The sequence below is a fragment of the Eleutherodactylus coqui genome, chromosome 3 (assembly GCF_035609145.1).
Source record: "Eleutherodactylus coqui strain aEleCoq1 chromosome 3, aEleCoq1.hap1, whole genome shotgun sequence".
Lineage (NCBI taxonomy): Eukaryota > Metazoa > Chordata > Amphibia > Anura > Eleutherodactylidae > Eleutherodactylus > Eleutherodactylus coqui.
The window spans coordinates 203,152,695-203,174,122 of record NC_089839.1 but is presented as its reverse complement, the minus strand read 5'-3'; the positions used below and the strand labels follow the sequence as shown (position 1 = coordinate 203,174,122).

Below are 21,428 nucleotides of genomic sequence, written 5' to 3'. Positions count from 1 at the left end.
TTATCAGTTAACAGAGCAAATGATAGGAAATGTTAGAACACACCAATAAAGCTCTCCATGTGCCCCATTGGTAGCAGGAACGATATCTCTGTACACCGGTCTGTACACCATTTTTTGCTACATTTTCTCCAACCTGTCCGCTGTTACAGTAACAATCATATCACATCATGGATGTGAGCTCTCAAATCTGGGAGATCATTTACTGTAGTTGTGAATACACGATCCTTCACGTAACCCAAGAGGAAGAAATCTAATGTAGTAAGAATGATTAACAGGTTGGCCACCAAACTGGTCTGCTACATCCAATCTAGCGATCTAGAAAGGTATTTTTTGAGCGAACTCTGAGCATCCATCCTTAAATGCGTGAGAACCCCATTACGGAGTACAGATAACCTACTTCGGGAAACAGAACTGTTCCAGCATGTCGAGGATGCATGTGGCAAGTAATTGTATGCCCATTGGAAAAAACGAGCTATAATCCTATCCATCATTACACCAAACATTGAATCTTGGACTATCTCCAACATCTTCTTTATAAACAGAGGGTTTTTGAGTTCCCTATATTTGCACATTATGCTGATTGACATATTATTACAGATTAAATGCGGCCTCATCTGAGAACAAGATGTTTCCAAGAAAGTGGCTGCCGGCGTTGGTATGAACAAGCATTTTGGTAGTAAATTCCTGTCTGGCTTGTTGTCTGGATTCAATTGTTGCACTTTATCACTTGATACACACTACCAACCAACTAACCATATGAAGCCGCTTATGCATCACTCGATACACTGTCGTTGGCGGTACATTGAATTGTCTTGATGCTTGGCAAATTGATTTCTCGGGACTTGTATGAAACTTCGACAAATTTCTTCCACTTTCTCATTGGAAGACGAGCTCATCCAAACTGTGTTAGAACCCTTCCAATCGTGAGACACTTCTTGAACCGCTCCTTGTTTTTCAACCATCTCCTCTGTACAGCTGTCGGAAATTTCTTTGCTCTCAAATGATTGATTTTATTCTGGCATACCACACTACTGTTTTTGCGCCTTTTGCTTCATGCAGCCACGGTGCTGCGTAACGAGAAAAAACCTCAACAGGAAACAACATTCATGAGACAATAGGCCTCATTTATCAAGGCTAGCTAGCAGTAAAAGTGTCTTTGTTACCCATAGTAACCAATTACAGCGCAGCTTCTCTTTTCCTATATTGCTAAGATAAAATGAAAAACTATTAGTTTTGATAAATGAGGCCCAGAATTCTTTGAGTTTTCCTTTCATCTAGCGCTGATTACAAGCCATCATTCCTCATCATTTTATAATATTGATTAATTGAAACGTGGGAGGTTTGAGCAGAGCAGCCTGTATGTATGTCCTAAAGGCAAGGTTTGCCCTTGAACACAATTCTACATAGGTCCAAAATAATTTCATGCAATGACAGAAATAGAAGAAGGTAAAAGACCTCTCTATAGACTTACTACTACAACCAGACCTTATCTCCTTTGAGTCCTTTCTTGCCCTCTTCTCCTGCTTCCCCCTGCCAAGAAAAATAGTAGCAGAAATTACAGGCCACACTTATGCTTACAGTATCATCTATTACCAACTATAATAAGAATATCAAGAAGGTACAGTATGGAGGCAACCTGAATAGAAAATGAAACTGACCATGGCTCCCTTTGGTCCTGGTAGTCCTCTTTCTCCGGGTAGCCCAACTGCAATAATTTCTATTGCTTCTCCCTTAGTAGGAAAATAGAAAATACAAAACAGTTTAAAATCAATTACAGGAAGATTAGTGAGATAAGAGAATACCATAATTCATTACAAGAGATACATACATTTCATCCAATATACTGAATGGCATTTTACGGCCTGATATCGCACTCGCGTGTGTAAATTAACCTTACTGAATAAGAATTACTAAACACGGCCAGTGTATAAGCTTAGAAATGTACATGTACTAAATAATTAATGATCTTACAGATAAGTAACATACAAGTCTGGCCAGAGAAGAGTTAACTCTGGAGAGCCTATAGACTAACCAAATAACAACCCTGAGGAGAGTTCCGCCTTTAGACCAAAGTCACTGCACATACCAAGCTTAATTTACCAATGCTAATAATAAATTGTAACTAGTAATGCATATGCAAGGTGTCTGTTAAGCAATGTCTTTGTCTAAAAATTATAAATTCTTTGGCTTGTTAACAAGTAAACGGAATCAGTCTGGACTTACACAAAGTTCTGTGTGACTTGTCAAAGATTCTCTGAGCTGCTCGTATTTTAAATCTTACTTTGGTACACAAGAATATATCTGTAGTGCTCGATTGCGCTAACAATGTAGTGGTGTGGAAAGTATATCGAGAATGGTGTGATCAAGGAAAAATATTCAGCAAAAGGGGATCCAGTGGACAGAAGCAACTCGTCGCCAAAAGGGGTCAGAGGAGGATGTCAGAATCTCTTCTGATGAACAGGTTCTGCACATTCAAGAGCAACTGAATACAAGGCTGGTGCTCCAACTAACATGTTCAAAAGCACACGGATGGGCTATAACAGCTGACAACCAGTTCCAGTGCCATTGGGTCTAAGAGAAACAGAAAGTCGAGACTCCAAGGGGCAAAAGAGCGAAAAACTTGAATCACTGAGCAGCGAAATAACATCTACTGGACAGAATATGTCAGCTCCTCCATCTAATCTGTGGCAACTACAAGAAGCTTCCTGTCCACATGGGCCAATATTCCTGCAGAATGATTTTGACATCTAGTGAATGTACGCCATAAGGATTGCTGTAGTTCTGAAGGCCAAAGGAAGGGGATCCAATGTGCTACTAGATGAGGGGGGACTCTAATAAAGGAGACATTTACCATATATTTATGTAACAATGTATTTACCTTAGGTCCTGCAGGTCCACTGGGGCCCCTTGGTCCTTCGTTGCCCTGTAAAATATGAATATCAGCATGATTTATTCTATTAACCCCTTTAGTGGCATGACTGGAAAATCTTCGGGGTTTGCTGAACTGACCATGTAGTTAAACCCCGGAACATTTCTGTGGACAGCTCTAGTGCTGAAATGTGCAGAGCACTGAGCTGTGATCTGAAATCTTCCGGGGTTTTTACTGCATACTCAGCGCAGCAAGCCCCAGAGATTTCCCTGCCATAATATGGTAATAATAAACCTGCCACTGAAGGGGTTAATTGATATACAAGAATTGTATGTATTATGTACTGTACGTAATATATGTTATGTCTGACAGTATCACTAACTCATGTCACGTGGATAAAGTAGAAAATTATGGCTGTCCAGCTATCTAAATACTGTATTACAGGCCTTGTGCTTTACAAGCCATATTCATGGTTGTAATGTTGCCTAACAGATAACATAAACATATGTATATTTGGAGATAACTCACACTGTCTCCTCGGTCTCCTCTCTCTCCTCTATCACCCTGCAAGGTAAAAAGATATCTCATCATAGGAAAGAAAAGATGGGCAACCTTTCTAAAGATAGATAGATAGATAGATAGATACATATGACATAGATATAGATAGACAGACAGACAGACACTTCACCTTCTCTCCCGATTTTCCTTGTTCTCCAGGTTCTCCTGCCCTCCCAGGTACCCCTGGGATTCCAGGTTTTCCAGCCTCTCCGGGCTGTCCTGGTGGACCTTCAGGTCCTCTTTCTCCAATAGCTCGTCCTGTAGGGCCTTGTGGACCAGGAGAACCTTCATCTCCTTTTTCTCCTCTCTGCCCTCTCTCTCCGGGAAATCCCATTATTCCCTAGAAAGAAACAGAGACATCTCTCTTATGTCAAGACTATATGTTTTCTATAAAAACCTAAACATATTCTGTAGGATTAGCAGCAAAATAAAAATGGCAAAAAGTAGGGTCTTAGCATTTTCTTATATTTGTGAGATTTGTAGGACATACATCTCTGCCAGAAGCTCCTTTCTCTCCAGGTTCCCCAGGTTCTCCCTTAATCTTCTTCTGGACAGGGAGGACAGATACTCCGGAGCCATCCTCAAAGGCTTCAACGACATCTTTCAGGGCAGAAATCTGTAAAACAATGACTGTAATGATGATGGAGGTAAAGAGTACTGAAAAACCAAATGTGCATAAAACAGTGGTTCACATGCTTGACCACCATCCAACAGCAGATTACAGGGATGATTGAGGCTACCGCTTCGGGCCTTAGGCTTCAAGGGGGCCCATGGCAGTCCAAACCACTGTTGTTGTAATCTCCTAGCGCAAGTTCAAGGCGACCCGGTCCTGCTGCTAAAAAGGGATTCAATTCCTTATCGCCTCATCCATAGTTGATCGGCTAGGGCCTCCACTCGAGATCCTGGCCGATCAGCTGATTGGGTACTTGCTGACAGCGCAGGTGTACACTGGGGTTGGAGCAGAAGCAGTTCCTCCATCCACCGTGTAGTGGCCGGTGCTTGTAACTGCAGCTGCAGTCCTTACTTAAATCAATGGGAGCTCACCTACAATTACAAGTGCTGTCCACTACACAGTGGTCAGAGGAGCGGCTTCTGCTCCTCCTGTGAGGAAGCAGTGGACCCTCACCAATTAACTATTGATGACCTATCCTGAAGATAGGTGATCAATAATTTATTCCACAGAAAACCCCTTTAAGAATGAGTGAGAAAGAGCCACTACATCAAGGGCTGCAGAGACCCCAGAACAGCATGAGGCCAGAATTCAAAAACCGAGGGAAAGAGCCAATACATCAAGGAAATCCCAGGCAACACCGAGTATATAAGCTAGTTTTCTATAAACATATTTGTAGTATTAGGGTGAGTTCACAGTTTGCTGCAGAATTTGGACTTCGGATTTCCTGCTGACATTCCACAGCAACATACAGTACAATGTAAGTGAATGGGGTTTTAACAAAAAATAGTCATGCTGCAGACTGCTCTATTTGTTGCAGAAATGTCACAGATTTTCACAGTGGAATTCATTCATTACACTTTGTAGGTTTTCTCTTTGATGTGTGATTATATCCTCACAGTTATATAAAAATAGACCAATGCAATAGAATGGTGATACATTCTGCAGGAGGGAATGGTTTACCTTGATTCCAAGGGTATTCAGGGCTTTTTCTACATTCTGAAAAACCAAATGAAATATTACATGGATGAGATCACTATATACAGGAAGTCTTTTAGAGGATGATTCTTGCAGAATTAATACCCACTGCAGTGCTTCCAGGCTCCCCTTTGTGACCAATTTCTCCAGGCCGTCCCTGAATAATAAAGTAAGCAAGTCAGTTGAAAGTGAGTAAAAAATAAAATTCCTATGTCAAAAAGTAGAAATATGCATAAAAGGAACAGCAAGTGGAGATACTGAAATAATCACTGAAAATAGACATAAAATGGAAACTTTTACTAGTTTGTAGATAAAAAATATGTGTGCTGAGCTGACTAATGCCATTGTATATCTGTACAAGGGGCTCGGTATTCTGACTTGATAAATGATCTAATTGTGGTTGCACTCAACAGTAGGGGGAGCTTACTGCATGGGGATTTATACTGCATTGAAGTCAATGAGTGCTGTATGCAGTGAGCTCTCCCTAATGGTGGTCATGGTAGTCACTATGACAGTGTTACAGCAAGCAAGCAGACCGGCATTGGGGGGACTTTCACCATAGAATGAAAAAAAAGCAAAAATGAAACTGCTATTCTGATAAATCGGATACATACCTGTTCACCTCTAGGTCCTGCTTCACCTCGGTCACCCTAAAAATAAATAAAAAAATAAAAGAATGAATACCATTACAAGTGAGTGATCAAATGTGCATACTTTATATAAGAAAAGTGCATGATCAAAGTTTAGGTGACCAATTGACAGATATCATACCTTTGGTCCAACTGGGCCAGCCACTCCAGGGATTCCCTAATAAAACAAAGACAAGGATGATAAGTAGAATGTCTTAAAGGGGAAGTATCACCTAAATTTTTAGTCATTAAAAACAGATAGTGAAATATCTTCCATTTTTCTAATATGTTTTTATTTTCTGATTGTAGATTTTTTTAAATTCTAGTGTCCAGACTCATATGACTATGAGGGTGGCCATCTTACCTGAGTCACAGTTAACAGCACTTAGATATTTGCTTTACAGCAGCCTCATAGGCCATTGACACAACATTCTTCTATGGGAGAATGTTGTGAGCATGCTCTGTGACCTATGCAGGGAGAAGGAGGAGGTGAGCTGTGACATCGCCTATTGTGAATGGTGGATCTCGTGCGCTAATATATATATAAATGTTACATTTAATTGCAATCATGATAATGAGATCACTGCTTAAAAGTCTTTTCTACAGAACAGGAATGGACAGACTATTATTATTGGATTCAGTGGTCAGTGTGAGAACTGCAGGATTTTGTTTCTTAAATATTGATTGTGACATTGAAAAACAAATAACCAGCAATTCTTAAAAATATGTTTATTATGAAACATGATTTAAACAACAGGTCATTTTCTGATGACACGTTCCCTTCAAGAGCACCAGGTCTTGGGATGCCTAATTGTTTAAAAAATGGATATAGAAGTACGTGATACATTTGTGGAGATTACAATTTAATTAGATACTCACCTGGCCTGGTGCACCAACTTGTCCTGGTGCTCCTGGAACCCCTGGTGCTCCTGGTGGACCTGGTGGGCCGGCTTCTCCATGAGCTCCTTTGGAACCATCACGACCCTGCAGAATTTAAATTATGTTAAGGGATTGTGCCAAGTTATAAAGTTATTTCCTATTCAGAGGTATGATTGGTGGGGATCCCTACTGATCTGAAGTACGGGGTCCCTGAAGGTCACCCACAAGAATGGAGCGGCAGTTGTGCATATATGCCATAGCTCCATTCATTTCAATGGGAGTGCTGGAGATAGTTGAGCATTTGTACTTCTAAATTTTGACGCTCCCCTTGTTATGAATTAAGCAGTGTGTATGTGCAAACTTCACTTCATTCATGCAGGGACCTTCAGAACCCTTGTTCTCAAGATCAGTACAGGTCGGGACTAGCACAAAGTTATTCCCCATTTAGTGTATAGGGAATAGCTTTATAACTTGACACAACCCCTTTAATTCAGCTCAGCATAAAAAGGAAAGATAAATCTGCTGTCTATTCACAACTGACCATAATAATGTACCTAACTAGAGTAAAAGCCTTTATTTTCAAAATTATAGGAACTGGATGATTATGTGATAAGTCATGAAAATTATCAGAGAGAATGAAATTGCTTCAGGTACTGCTTGTCACCACTACACTCCTAACTACCTGGGACAGGAGATCCTGATCCCCCATCCTATTTACCTGATGGATCTACTTTTTCTTATTCTTTATTTGCTACCATTGCAATACCTATCAGAACTACATCCTTCTGAAGATTCTCACTGCCCCCTCTTTTGAATGCCTTATAGCAGCTGCATAGATTACCTCTATGGTACCTACAACCTTGAATCAAGGTTTACTTGAGTCTTAGTGATAAACTCTTAAGCATTGACTTTTGACAGTTCATCTATTACTAAAATAAGAGTTATATATGGAATAGCCAAATGTTTATTTCAATATTTCACTTGTGAATGGTCCGCCCATGAATATTCAAATAAGATCCTCATGGGAGGGGCATAATGAAAAATTTTAAACTGCAAATTAAGAATATTTTTGGGTGAACTTATTATTGAAAATTATCTCAGCCCACCCCATACATTTAGAAAAGTAAATTACACAGATCTGGTTATTAGCTGTATATTAATGTGCCTAGATGTCCTGACTGACAGTGTTGCCTAGTGATATAATCCAGACTAGAACCAATCAGGTTTTAACCGGTAAATATGTTCAGCAATACTTACATCTCTGCCAGCAGGACCAGCATCACCTTTATCACCCTAAAGAAAGGAGAAAGAAGGTGTATTACCATCCATAGTGGGCAACTTAAGAGATCTTTGTTGGTGGTTGTAGTAGCTGATCTACTCCGCCATTGAAGCCTAAATTAAACCTAAAAATCCGCACATCTGAACAAAGTGTATTTCATAAAGCAATGGCTCACCTTTCTGCCGTCTTCTCCAGGAGTCCCATCCTCTCCCTACAAGTCAAGAAGACATGTTGTAGCAGTCAAATACAGACATGTAGGAAAGTAGGATTGCCAAAAAGCCTTAAGGGTTACTCACATTTTTACCATTGGGACCAGGCTTCCCATCATCTCCGGGTTTTCCCTTTTTCATGGAAGTAGGGGGAAAAAATTAAGAGATGACTTACTATAAAGCTCAAGAATATTAATAATTTGCTCCAGAGCCTTAGGTAATAAGATTTAAAGGAACATTCTGCATAATCTACCCAGGGCTCAATGTCAAATATTCAACCACTGTTAGACCCTGGTCACATTAGTCTGTCCCTGCTGTCTGTCTTTGTCAGTTATACACCCAAAAAGGTGGTTTGAAATGGCGATGAAAACCAACCAATCAGAACTACTTTTTTATCTTTCTAGAGCAGTTTAAAATGAATGCTCATCTCTGATTAGTCGCAATGGGCAACAAGTGACAGATTTTTCCACCAATCACCACTTACCGCTACTCCTGGTAGCCCAGGTGGACCAATTGGTCCGGGGGGTCCTTGCTCTCCTCTCAGTCCTGGAAGACCCTGAAACAGATCACTCACAGCAATGAAGTGATATAAAACCGAAGGAAATTTAAAATGTTGCACGTGACAGAGACTTACGAAATACTCACATCTCGCCCTGGATCTCCCTGTTTCCCAGGATCCCCCTATAATGAAAAATTAAAAAAATAAAGTTTTGTCTACAGGGGGCAGTATTATAGGGAACTACACGCTCAGTTGGTACAGGTATTAGGAACATACACTGACATACCAAAAGTCATCGGACATAAACTAATATTGTGTAGGAACCGACGACATGAGAACAAAGCTCACACGAGTATGGAACCACCACCAGCCTGTACAGTGCCTTGTGTCCATGGCTTCATGGGGTCTGTATCATCCATAAACCCAACCATTATCCTGAAAGAATTGGTATTGTGACTCATCTGACCACGCCACGTGTTGCCAGTCCTCTAGGGTCCAGTTAGCAACCTCTCTTTGAAACCAGATGAGTCCTGTATTGTGGGGTTATCAGAGGCGCACTGGTGGGTCTTCTGCTCCCATACCCCGGGATAAAGTTTCTGCTGGAGTTACTTGACTGTTCGTACAGCCAATCCCAGACAGATTCCACAAGTAATTATTAAGCACCCATGGGCGGACACTACGCTGCCCACTGCAGATGGTAATGCCTTCTATGACATATTCCCAGTACGCACATGACACTGTAGATCAAGGAATGTTAAATGCCCACACAACTTCAGAAATGGAATGTCCCACCCATCTGGCACCCACTATCATTCCTTGTTCCAACTCTGATAATTCACATCGCCTTCCCATGAGCCCGCTGGCCAATGTTCGACCTCATTCACAAGATAACCCCTCACAACTTATACAGGGTGGGTGTTCCCAAGCCGTCCCCTTTGGTAACTCCACTTCATCATCAATTTACACATTGCTATCTCAGCACTTTTGGTATAATCTAAGCATTATTTCATCCATTACCCTCAGTCCTTGTGTCCCCGGTTGTCCTGGTTTTCCATCAAGTCCATTTCTTCCATCACTTCCTGGAGGGCCGCGTTCACCCTTAAAGGGACAGAACAAATAAAAATAAGGAGTGAAATTTGATGGATATGAAGATGCATGCAACAATAAAAGAGGGAGGTTACTGTCCAATGCAGCTTACAGGCTCAACAAATGCGCTTCATGCCACTGGGAATCTGGATGTTTTTAGCACAGGATCCGGTGGAATGAAGGACATCAGTATGAGCCCTGATCAACAGGATGCTTTAACATCACCAAATAGCCGATGACCCTGCACTTGAATCTACTGGAAGGCAAAAATCAATGAATCTTATACAATCCATGTGGTTGGATGTAAAACTGGCTACATACCTTGTCACCTGGAGAGCCTCGATCTCCGGGATCTCCCTGCAAGATAAAGACAAAAATTAAAATGGCTGATAACAGGGAACAATAGATTATGCTGAACTACAAAGAAAATAGAGATTATAAAAAAAATAATTTTTAATGTCCCTTTATGGACTGTATTTAACAGATAAAAAACCTCACCCGACTTCCCGGTGGCCCTCTGAGTCCCTCCAAACCCTGAATAAAGGGAAGCACTATTTTATTGCTGATTCACATTAATATATTAAAAAACAAATCGCAGTGTTCAAGGGTCAACAGTATATGTAAAAAATCCTATAAAATACAGTAGCACAGAGTATGGGATCACAGATATATTCCTACCCTATCTCCAGGTAGACCGTTTATACCAGCTTCCCCCTTCTGCCCTTTCATTCCATCTTCTCCGGGGTCGCCCGCATCACCCTAAAGGATATAGTAAATACTGATTAGTATCATACTGCGAGACACATTATATAAAGGACAAATAAGCAAATAGGTGCAGCAGCACTCCACTGGAATGCACCATTTAGGTGCGAGGTGCGGGTCTGGTGTGCAAACTCAGCAAGTCCTGACTCCAAGGACTAACAACGCCATCCAAATGGAAAGTGAATTGAGCAGCACAACCAGTGATCCAAAATAGTACTTCTTTATTGATCCAAAAAGGGCAGAGCAGCAACGTTTCAACTCCTTCCGGAGTCTTTCTCAAGCTTGAGGTGCTGTAGGCTGGTGGCCTAGCAAAGGCCAGAGTCCAACAGGGATGACAACCCTGGACTCACCCAAGCTGAGAGAGGACCAGTGCAGCAGAGCTGAGGTGCTGCAGGCTGGTGGCCTAGCAAAGGCCAGAGTCCAACAGGGATGACAACCCTGGACTCACACCCAAGCTGGGGTGCATATGAACTGTGTTTTCGTTGTATGCTGTGTGCTGTGAAAATAAAGTCTGGCAGGAGCAAGAGATAAAGAAATCCAAGTCTCTAGAGTTTCTACACGTGTGGTGCGCCATTTTCATATAGGAGAGGTCAGCAATCCCGAGGCGAGGGGTTGATGTAACATCATAAATGGCTATGTGGAAGTCTGTGAATTGTCATAAAACATGCATTAAATGTCGATTTTATTGGAGACTCCCATTTAGTCGCGTTGGACTCCTTTAGTCTTTGGAATCGCAGCAATTCCTCATGGTGTAGATTCCACCAGATGATGAAATTGTTCTGCAGGAATACCAGCCCCTGGGACAGGAATCTTCTTGTAGTTGCTGCAGGTTAGTTGGAGGTGCTGACATGTTCTGACCAGCTGACATGAAGGGGTCATTGATTCATGCTGCTTGTGCCAAAATCTGACCTCCCATCAGCACGGTGCAACAGAAATCTGGATTCACCTGACCAGGCGATGTTTTTTTACTGCTCAGAGATAGTTTTACACTCTTTTGCCCCCCTGTAGTCTCGCCTTGCTCTTTCTCTTTAAGACAAGGGGGCTGCAAGGAGCTACAAGTTTTGAATTCAGACATGTTAGTTGGAGCACCAGCGTTATATTCAGCTGTTCTTTACTGAGTAGCGTCTGTTGATCAGAACAATTTCTGACATCTTCTTCTGTCCCCTTTCATCGAGTTGTTTCCATCCACAGGATCCCCTTTTGCTGGATGATTTTCCTCGCATCTTGGGTATACTTTCCACACCATTACAAGGAAAAATCCCACACAGTTGGTAGTGAAATCCTGGCCCTGGCTAGACTAGCAACGATGACCAGACCTCGTTGTAAGTCACCCAGATTGCTGGATTTGCCCATCTAATGTGAATTCACACTGAGGGCAGACACCCACTGGCGTTTTTTTCTCCACTGCGCTGCGAGAGTAAGTGAAAACTCTCACAGCGCAGTGCGAGAAAAAAACCGGGATCACTCCGGGATATTGCAAATCTTTTCATTGGGGCCAGCGGCAGCAGCGCTGGCCCCATTGAAAAGATATGGAGAATACCGCGGACTTCTGCCACAGCTGTCACAGCTGTGACAGCTGTGGCAGAAGTGCAGCATGCTATCCCATTGCTTTCAATTGCTCCCATTGCTCCCATTGAAAGCAGTGGTTTGTAGCAAACCCTGCAGTATGATTTTCGGGGAAGGGCTTGAAATATAAGCCCTTCCCTGAAAAGCATCAATAAGTGGTAAAACATTTTTAAAATTACTCACCTCTCCGCCGCTGAGACGCGTCCTCCTGCTGGCTCCCCGACACTGCTGTCCAGCACTTTCAGCAGGCGGGGATTTTTCCCCGCCTCCTGAAAGGGCTGTGCTGATTGGCTGAGCGCTCAGCCAATAGCAGCTAGTGCTTAGCTATTGGCTGAGCGCTCAGCCAATTACAGATAGTGCTTCGCTATTCATTCATGAATAGCTAAGATAGTGCTATAATCATACTGCAGGGTTTGCTACAAACCACTGCTTTCAATGGGACCGGCAGCAGCGCCGATCCCATTGAAAGCAATGGGATAGCATGCTGCACTTCTGCCACAGCTGTGACAGCTGTGACAGAAGTCTGTGGTATTCTCCATATCTTTTCAATGGGGCCAGCTGACCCCATTGACAAGGCTGGCGATATCCCGGTCCTATTTCGGCGTCTTTCTTGCGCTGCGAGGCGAGAGTTTTCACGTGCTCTCGCAGCGCAAGAAAGAAAATATCACCAGTGGGTGTCAGCCCTGAACTTGATTCACAGAAAACTTGTCACATGATTTTATGTTGCACTCCGGAGTCACGGCTCTAATTTCCATACGGAGAAGCTCCAATCAATAGAGGACCAGGGGCTCTAATAAAGGGGCTATTCAATGTATATTAAAGAATAAAGCTACAATTCTTTAAAACTAAGGAGAACTGAAAAGGAAAATGACTATAAAATGAAATAGTCACTTATATAGACACGATGTATATAATGATGCTTTCATACTCACTTTGTCACCTCTAACTCCAGCGGCCAGAGACTCAATAGAACCCTAAAAACAAAATATTCTGATTAAATCCCAATTTAAATCGGTGACTGCCACTGACTTGATAAATCTTCAAATGTTTCATTATGGGTAGAATTCATAAGTTAGTAAAGTGAAAAAGCTCTTACTGGCTTTCCTGGGGGTCCTTGAGGTCCTTGGGGCCCCTACAATAATAATAAAATCAGTTAATAAATCAGACATTCTATGACTGTGTACGGGCAGAACTGATTTGTCATTCGGTTGCTATTTAGCCTATAGTCATACTGTGTTGAGATTGGCATTGAGCTTCTTACTTACTGGGTCTCCGCGTTCACCTTTACTGCCAGCAATACCGGGACTACCCTGGAAAAAGAAGTAAATGGCAGGGTTATATGGAGATTTGCTGGAGCGACTAGGAGCGGATTGGGAACTTAAAGGGGCACTAACTTTTCAGACAACTTATGCTGATCTACTAGCTTGTGTTAGTCTAATCATTTCTGTAATATACTTAGGTTAAAAATGTTGCTTTACCACTGTAAATCACGTTTGAAGTGGCTGCCACTAGAGGTCTCCCTTTCAGCTACTCTGCAATCCACTCTCTGTTGTTAGGTACAAAGCTTCCTTAGTAAGAAGGACACAGAGACGTTTCTATAGAAATAAGGAGAGGGGCTATCTTCAGAGGCAGCTCCGGTACCCTCAGGTTGACAGATCTGCAGACACTGTGATACCAATCTCCACAGTCTCTGTCTCTCCTGCTGTTACAGTGTGTGCGTGTGTGTGTGTTTGAAGATATTACACATACACACACATTATATTAGGTTTGTTAACCTTCTGGCCAGAATGTCCCTGACTGCCTGAATCATACTGGGAAAGCAGAAGGGCTGGCATTCAGATCTGCTTCTCTGCTGATTGGACCAGAGCATGGGAAGTGAGGGCAAAGAAGTCAGGACAGTGAACAACTGGCAGAATGCTAGACTTCCTACACACCCACTCTCTGAAAGTGGATTGTAAATGACAGAGCAATAGAAAAATAGGGAAGACCACCTGAAAATCAGAACTTTCAGACATGAAACAGGTAGGAATAGTAATAGTGCAAAGAAAGGGAGGAGGTGGAGCTAATTTGATGAGGATCCAGTGCAGAGGATAGTTAGGTGTAATTTCCGATAGGCAATTCCTTTTTATGGTGGAAAAAAGCTGTGCATTAAATCTGAGGTGCTGCCAAAACAGTGACTTTGCAACCCATATAGGTTGGCCAGTGACACAATACGTGGCTAGGGTAGAAAAACACTTATACGTTGGAGCGACCTTTTAGATGAGTATGCATGTATTTGAGTTTCAAAAGAATATGTCTTTATTTGATAAAAAGCAGCATAAAACGCCAAGCGTTTTGAAACGTGTAAATGGGCCATAAGGAAGTTAGTACTCAAAGTGTGTAAGATTGTAGTACTGGCCCTTTAAATGATGCTGTATTTGCTCCTTCACTTTTTAGTTTTATTTTGTACAAGCTATGGTCCTGTGCTGAAATGAGCACCACTTCCACGCTACCTTCTATAATAAAAGGTATGCCAGGTATAGGTGGTGCAGAGGGTACCTGGCTACTAGGCCTTCTGGCATAGCTCTCTCCTTTAACCCTTTGCAATGCAATTTTGGATTCACGGTTTTTCTAGGGGGTTTTCTCTTCCTGCCATTATACAATGGCACCATCTGCTGGCTAGAGCCAGTACTGCGGTATGGGACATGCTGGAGAGGCCCCGACAACAGAGCAGCCAGTAATCTACAGTGAGAATACCCTGCCATAGCAGCATGTAGTGTCTTAGACTAACAATACATACTATGCACAGTGTGCATCAGACCGTTAGATAAGCGCTGCAGCTGTCTTTGTCCAGGATCAGAGGATCACTTTAATCCTTGCATAATAATACATTTCAGTTTCTCATCATTTTGAAGATCTCTATTTGCTGTGAGTGAATGGGAACAACTCTGTACTTAAAAGGGTTTGGCAGCACTAAACTATTGATGACCTATCCTCAGGGTAGCTTATCAATAGTTGATTGTTGGAGGTGGGGATTCTCGCCAATCAGCTGAGAAGGCACCTATTGTCAGCGTTGATACACACCAAAGTCAGTTGGACCTGAAAGCTGCTGCTCCTACCCTGGTGTAGTGCCAATGTCACTTCAGTCCATACCGGACACACTGCCTATTCACTTGAATGGGACTGAGGAGCTCTGAGGCCATGTGACAGATGAAAGTAATGTCACAAGCCTGAAAAGAGGCCATAGTGCACACCCAAATGCCATGGCTTCTTCAATCAGCTGATCGGCAGGGATCCTGAGTGGCGGACCCCCACTGATCAACTGTTGCCTACTTTGAGGATTGGTCATCAATAGTTTAGTAATGGAAAACCCCTTTAAGCCATGTGGATTCTGTTACTTACATTTCTTCCCGCTTCCCCAGATTCTCCTGGATCCCCCTTTTCTCCTGAGAGGCCCCTTGGCCCTGGGAGACCCTGGTAATGTAAAGAATTATAGAGTATTTCAAGGCAAAGCAATCACAGAAAACATGATGGTGATAAAAAAGAAAAGAAGTCACTGAAACGTTTTACAAGGGGGTTACAATGTAGTGAAAACTGTATCAGTACCAACATGGGCCCCACTTACCCTCGGGCCCCTTTCCCCGTTATTTCCTGGAATACCCGATTCTCCCTGTAAGATAGCAAACATAAGTCGTTACATTCTGTTTTCATCATCTAGCTGCCATCACTGAACCTTGTCATCAGTCTTACCGGTGTCCCTTCATCTCCTTTGTCTCCTTTTTCTCCTTCTTTGCCCCGAAGCCCAATTTGTCCTGGGGTACCTGTTTTTCCAGGTTCTCCATTCTGCCCTGGATCGCCGGCGTCTCCCTGGTTGAGTCATAATAATACTACATTATGTATTATACATGCATAGTTGCTTAGGTGGGCAAGATATATGCCTAATAGAATTGGAATGGCCCACCAAAAAAACAGATGATCCTCTGGCCAGTCCAACCCTGGCCAGATGATCTTCCCTCATGTGGCAGCATCTTGTGCTCTGTCTCCTCTCCCTTGATGTTCTGAGGTGCCACTGTCAGCCCATCAGTGCGCCCTTAACACAATTTCTTAATTCTGCTACGGTAATTATATTATGAGCTAAGTTCTGGTATTGCATGTATGTGCTGAGCTTGGTTTTGGTGCTGTATTTATGATATGAGCTTGGTTCTAGTGCAGTATTTATGTACTGAGCTTGGTTATGGTGCTGTATTTATGTTATGATTTTGGCTTTGGTGCTGAACTTATTTTTTGATCTTGGTTCTGGTGTTTTATTTATGTTATGTGCTTGATTCTACTACTGTTCTTATGTACTGAGGTTGGCTCCAGTACAGTATTTACTCACTGAGCTGTTCTGGTATGGGTATACTACTATTTTTCTGCTTTCTGTATCAGCAGAATACAGGCAGACTGCTTATCAGTGCAATATATATTTTATCCTATAATAGAAGGGGGGCACCAAACACATTCTGCACAGACTGATTGATGATATGGCCTTTATGTAAAGTGAGGACAATGAAAATATATGCGAGCATGTCCTCTAGAGCTGGAGTATAGAGTGGGCCTTTATTTTCCTGGTGGAGTCAGTGGATTATGCAGCCAGCCCCGCTGACATGAGAACATGACAAGTGCTCATTATGGGGGCCGTATGGGATTAGTAAAACATTGTTGCTTTCTTCTAGAAACAGCTCCACTCTTCTGTCTGGATTACAGCTCAGCCTCACTCAAGTGAACGAGGCACTAAACTAAAATATAAGACACAACCTATGAATGAGGCCATCTTTACACAGGCAAGAAAATTGTGCAAGATTTGTACTTTGCGAGACGCACAAATTTTGCGCGAATATAAGTCCCATTCTTTAGAATGGGTTTATACACATGAGCGATATTTTCCTGCATGGCATTACGATGCAATGTGCGCAACAAAGCGCATCATGTTCTATCTTTTTGCGATGCTCTTTGCCATTGTTTTTAATGGGGCCGACGACAGCATCACACCACGTCCTAGATGCACACAATGTGATGCGAGCTCTCCCATTGAAAACAATTAGTGAAATTACACGATCCTCCGCTGCAGACGTCAGCCGCGATGGAGGATCACTTCTTCCCTGAAGTGATGCTAGGCGGTTTTGACATAAAAACGCCTTGCATCCATGGGGAATTCACATGCTGGCAAGCGCGATATCAGGATTTGAATCACGGTCTGATATTGCACTTGCCCATGTGAACTTAGCTAAGGGTGGAGCTGTTTCTGAAATCTAATAGACATAACAATAATAACATACCTTTGGACCTGATCTGCCTGCCAGACCCATGGGTCCCTAATAAAAAGAAAACACGACACTAAGTAGATTCCATCAGTTGACCCATGACCTTGTCCCAGATTAGAGAAGCCTTACAAATATATCTTTACTCATCTGCCTTATTGCAACTTCTGGACGTTCAATATAACAACTGTTTTGCCTTAAGTCACACTTACCCGATCCCCAGATTCTCCTTTAGCCCCCGGCTGACCAGGAGACCCGAATCCTGCAGGACCCTGATCATACAAAAGCAAACTCGTTTCATAATCTTGGTCAGAAAAACTGTAATCATGATGGATTTGTATTGGAGAGGGCACTCACTCTCTCGCCTTTGTCTCCCGGGTCACCTCTTGAGCCTTTTGGACCTTCTGGAGCCTGTGAACCACGATCACCCTGCGAAAAGAACAGGAAAATAATGTGATCACTATAGTTACTAAGAAATGTCCATTGCAAGTAGTCATATCTAGTGGACAATATATGTCATTACCATAGACTGTTGCAACAAGATACATCAATGTTCCGCAACACAGCCAACCACGTTAAACTCCTATGTCACCCACTTTCTTACCTTATTTTGTATTAAGACGTTTTCTACAACCAAAGATGCCCTACACTGCTCTACAACTTCCATACACTGGCCACTTTATTAGAGCCCTAGCCCTTTCATGATTGGAGCTTCCCTGTATGGAAATTCTGCCCGTGACTCCAGAATGCAACATAAAATCACGTGACAAGTGTTCCGTGGATCAATTTCAGGGTGAATCCACATTAGATGGGAATATCCAGCGATCTGAGTGACTTCCAGCGAGGTCTGGCCATCACTGCTAGACAAGCCGGGCCAGGATTTCACTGTGAACCACGTGGGGTTTTCTCGTATAACGGTGTGGAGAGTATACTGAGCATGGCGTGATCAATAAAAAAAAAAATCAGCAAAAGGAGATCCTTTGCACAGAAACAACTGGTCGCCAAGAAGAGTCACAGGAGGGTGTCAGGAATTCTTCTGACCTGCAGGAGCTGCACAGTCAGTTGAGTACAACACTGTTCATTAGCACAGATGGGCTATAACAGCGGATGACCAGTTCCAGCTCCATACTGTGTAAGATAAACAGAAAGGCGAAACTCCAGGGGGCAAAAAAGCATGACAATTATATCACTGGGCAGTGGAAAAACATCATCAGAGGGATCCAGATTTCTATTGCACCCTACTGATAGGAGGTTAGAAATTGGGGCAAACCACATGAATCGATGACCTCTTCTGGCTAGTGGAGGTGCAGTAATGGTGCGGGGAAGGTTTTCTCAGCATACGCCATGATGAAATACTGCAGTTCTGAAAGCCAAAGGAGGTCCAACGTGCTACTAGATGGGGGTCTCTAATAAACTGTCCATTCAGTGCATATAACCAGTCCTGAATCTTCTGGAAACACCCATCCCAAGCCCTCCAAATACTATAAATGCAATCACACTCTTTATTGCCTCACCTTTTCTCCTTTCATCCCAGCTGCGGTGGAAACCTGAAATACAAACATACATAATACACATGATTACTGCATGTGTTATGTGCTATAACTGCATGGTAAAAAGGAAAATCACTTACAGATGTGCCGGGCTCCCCCGGAGGTCCCTGGTCACCCTGAAAATGTAAATATGGTATTGGGTAACTGTAAGAAGTGATCACAGAGCTTGGTGAAAGACCTATGGCATATTATTGCATCCATTCACTCTGTCATCTGTACCTGTCTTTGAAGCGACCCTTCTGCCCTGGACAATCAAAGATAGCCCATCTTCTGACTACCTGATGCACACTGTACATTAGCATGTGTCATTAGTGTAAGACACCTACGAGCTGCTCTATTTGGCCAGCTTTGCTCACGTGGGCAGCATGTAGTGTGTTAGGGCCCTTTTACACAGGATGATCTGTCGGGTACAGATGCCCAATAGGTTGTCCTAGCGATAATCGTTCCTGTGCTTTTACACAGGAACAAGCATTGCTAGTGAATGGAGGTGGAACGGCCGGGGATCGTTCTAGCCCACCCATCCATTCACAGTAAACAGGCAGTCGTTCATAGTTAAACATCTTATAAACTGAAACTGAAAAGTCATAGAAACTGAATGACGAACGAAAAGCGAATAAATTGTTGTTAGTTGTTAAGCCAGGGCGTGCATATAGGCCGCCTGCACACGGGTGGAAATTCCGCAGCGGGATTTCCCGCGGAATTTCCGCCGCTGGAAGCCTGCATAGGATTGCGTTAACAAACGCAATCCTATGCAGACGGCTGCGGCTTGGCCGCGCAAAATCTCGCGCAGCAAACAAACCGCTGCATGTCCTATTTCTGTGTGGGGCTCGCAGAGACAGAAATGTCAGTCACCCGGTGCCGGCTCCGGTCTGCACATGCGCCGGCTGCTCGGCAGCCGGCACATGAAAGTGCCAGAGCTGCAGGGCGCAGGTGAGTACGCGCTGGTCCCTGCAGGCTCTCGGGTCGGGTCCCACGGTGAGAATCCTCGCCGCCTGATCCAACCCACCCGTCTACAGGCGGCCTTACAATTAACTTTAATCATTCAGATTCCCACTAGATACTGAAATCTGAATTATTTATCTATCCATGTAAAAGGGCTCTTAGGCTACTTACACATGGGCAAGCGTGATATTGGGCCAAGAAACTTGTGACTGTGCGATTTACCCGCAGATGGGAGGCATTTTTCATGCAAAAACACCCCGCAACGCATCTCTGAAATTCCGATCCTCTCGCGTGAGTTTCACACGCGATAAAGGATTAGAAGTGTTTCCCATTGATTGCAATGGGAAACTTCACATCGCATTCGCATGCACAGAGCATGGCATACGAGAGCCATGTGATGCATTAAAGGTCCGCGAAGAGATAGAATATGCAACGGTTTTTCCCCCACCACGACGAATAATGGTGTTCATATTTGTGCAAGAATTGTGAGTTTGTAGACTACTAATGTTCATGTGCATCAGGTAGTCAGAAAAGCGATGCGGCCATCTTTGTTTCTTCAGGCAAAATCTACAAATGCCTCAGGGGGCACAACAAAGCCTATAAATGCCTCAGGGGCACAGCAGGCCCTATAAACAACTAAGAGGGAAGCAGGGCCTTATTAATGACTCAGTACACAGTGAAGCCTATAAAAGACTCAGGGGGTACAGTAAAGCCTTATTAATAACTTAGAAAGGATAATGCGGCCTTATTAAGGAGGCACAGCGGGGCCTATATCTTATGAAAGGGTACTGTCACCCATATAAACCTGGAGCCGGCCCTGCCTAGAGCCTTTGGGGGCCCAGAAAGCCCCATATGAGGAGACTACAGAATACAATGCTCCATTCGGACTGTTATGAATTCTTATTAATATTCATAATTGAGCAAATACAGGAAAACAACTCTGATCTGACATAGGACCCCCATATCTCGCTAGAAACGCATTTTATGACATCTCAATTTCATATATGGTAACAGAAATCCGTTCCATCACCCACTTTTTCTCCTCGTGGTCCGTGTGGTCCTATAGGCCCCTGTTAGGAATAGGAATATAAGACTATTAGTTTCTACAACTGTAGAATATGAACTAGATGCATGGATCCAAAGTGTAATATACAGAGAGCAACCCCACTTCTGAGATAAGTAAAGAAGGCAGCTAAAAAAAAAATCCTCCCTCATCCATGCTAAACTTTCATAAAGGAAATGTGTCCATTAACCACTAAGCCTAATAGTCTGACACTTCCTGTTCTGTAGGAAAACATTTCAGCGGTCATCTCATTATCATCACAGGCAGGATTACAATACAAAGTGCCATCTATTTATATTGATAACACAGGATCAACCATTTGCAATAACTGATGGTCACAATTCGCCTCCTCCCCTCCTGACCCAGGTCACAGAGCATGCTCACAATATTATCCCATAGAAATCTACGTATGATGGTTACAGCCTGCCCCCCCCCCCCTCTGCATATATCACTGAGCGTGCTCACAACACTCTCCCATAGAAGTCAATAGTCCCCTCTTGCCAATTGTGTCTATGGTCCACGAGATTACAGTAAAGCACATCTATAAATGCTGTCTACTGCAGTTTAGACAAGTTGGCCACCCCCATAGTGATGTACAGACTATAGAATA

General features: G+C 43.0%; 1 protein-coding gene across 2 annotated transcripts in view; it reads right to left on the bottom strand.

The window, feature by feature from the left end:
• COL7A1 (collagen type VII alpha 1 chain) overlaps positions 1–21,428 on the bottom strand; it is a 177,377-nt gene that overhangs the window by 55,527 nt on the left and 100,422 nt on the right. For both annotated transcript variants that reach the window (XM_066596817.1, XM_066596816.1), the window contains exons 48-79: positions 20,790–20,825; positions 18,894–18,929; positions 18,778–18,810; positions 17,621–17,692; positions 17,476–17,535; positions 17,282–17,317; positions 15,714–15,830; positions 15,589–15,633; positions 15,366–15,437; positions 13,250–13,294; positions 13,081–13,116; positions 12,917–12,958; positions 10,335–10,415; positions 10,155–10,190; positions 9,978–10,013; positions 9,588–9,668; positions 8,717–8,752; positions 8,556–8,627; positions 8,159–8,203; positions 8,038–8,073; positions 7,841–7,876; positions 6,584–6,688; positions 5,847–5,882; positions 5,690–5,725; positions 5,185–5,232; positions 5,061–5,096; positions 3,918–4,043; positions 3,558–3,767; positions 3,398–3,433; positions 2,879–2,923; positions 1,659–1,730; positions 1,486–1,530 (exon numbers count right to left, since the gene is read on the bottom strand). In XM_066596817.1, coding sequence (XP_066452914.1) covers positions 1,486–1,530; positions 1,659–1,730; positions 2,879–2,923; positions 3,398–3,433; positions 3,558–3,767; positions 3,918–4,043; positions 5,061–5,096; positions 5,185–5,232; positions 5,690–5,725; positions 5,847–5,882; positions 6,584–6,688; positions 7,841–7,876; positions 8,038–8,073; positions 8,159–8,203; positions 8,556–8,627; positions 8,717–8,752; positions 9,588–9,668; positions 9,978–10,013; positions 10,155–10,190; positions 10,335–10,415; positions 12,917–12,958; positions 13,081–13,116; positions 13,250–13,294; positions 15,366–15,437; positions 15,589–15,633; positions 15,714–15,830; positions 17,282–17,317; positions 17,476–17,535; positions 17,621–17,692; positions 18,778–18,810; positions 18,894–18,929; positions 20,790–20,825 — 1,884 coding nt within the window. The remainder of the gene's footprint in view (positions 1–1,485; positions 1,531–1,658; positions 1,731–2,878; positions 2,924–3,397; positions 3,434–3,557; positions 3,768–3,917; positions 4,044–5,060; positions 5,097–5,184; positions 5,233–5,689; positions 5,726–5,846; positions 5,883–6,583; positions 6,689–7,840; positions 7,877–8,037; positions 8,074–8,158; positions 8,204–8,555; positions 8,628–8,716; positions 8,753–9,587; positions 9,669–9,977; positions 10,014–10,154; positions 10,191–10,334; positions 10,416–12,916; positions 12,959–13,080; positions 13,117–13,249; positions 13,295–15,365; positions 15,438–15,588; positions 15,634–15,713; positions 15,831–17,281; positions 17,318–17,475; positions 17,536–17,620; positions 17,693–18,777; positions 18,811–18,893; positions 18,930–20,789; positions 20,826–21,428) is intronic.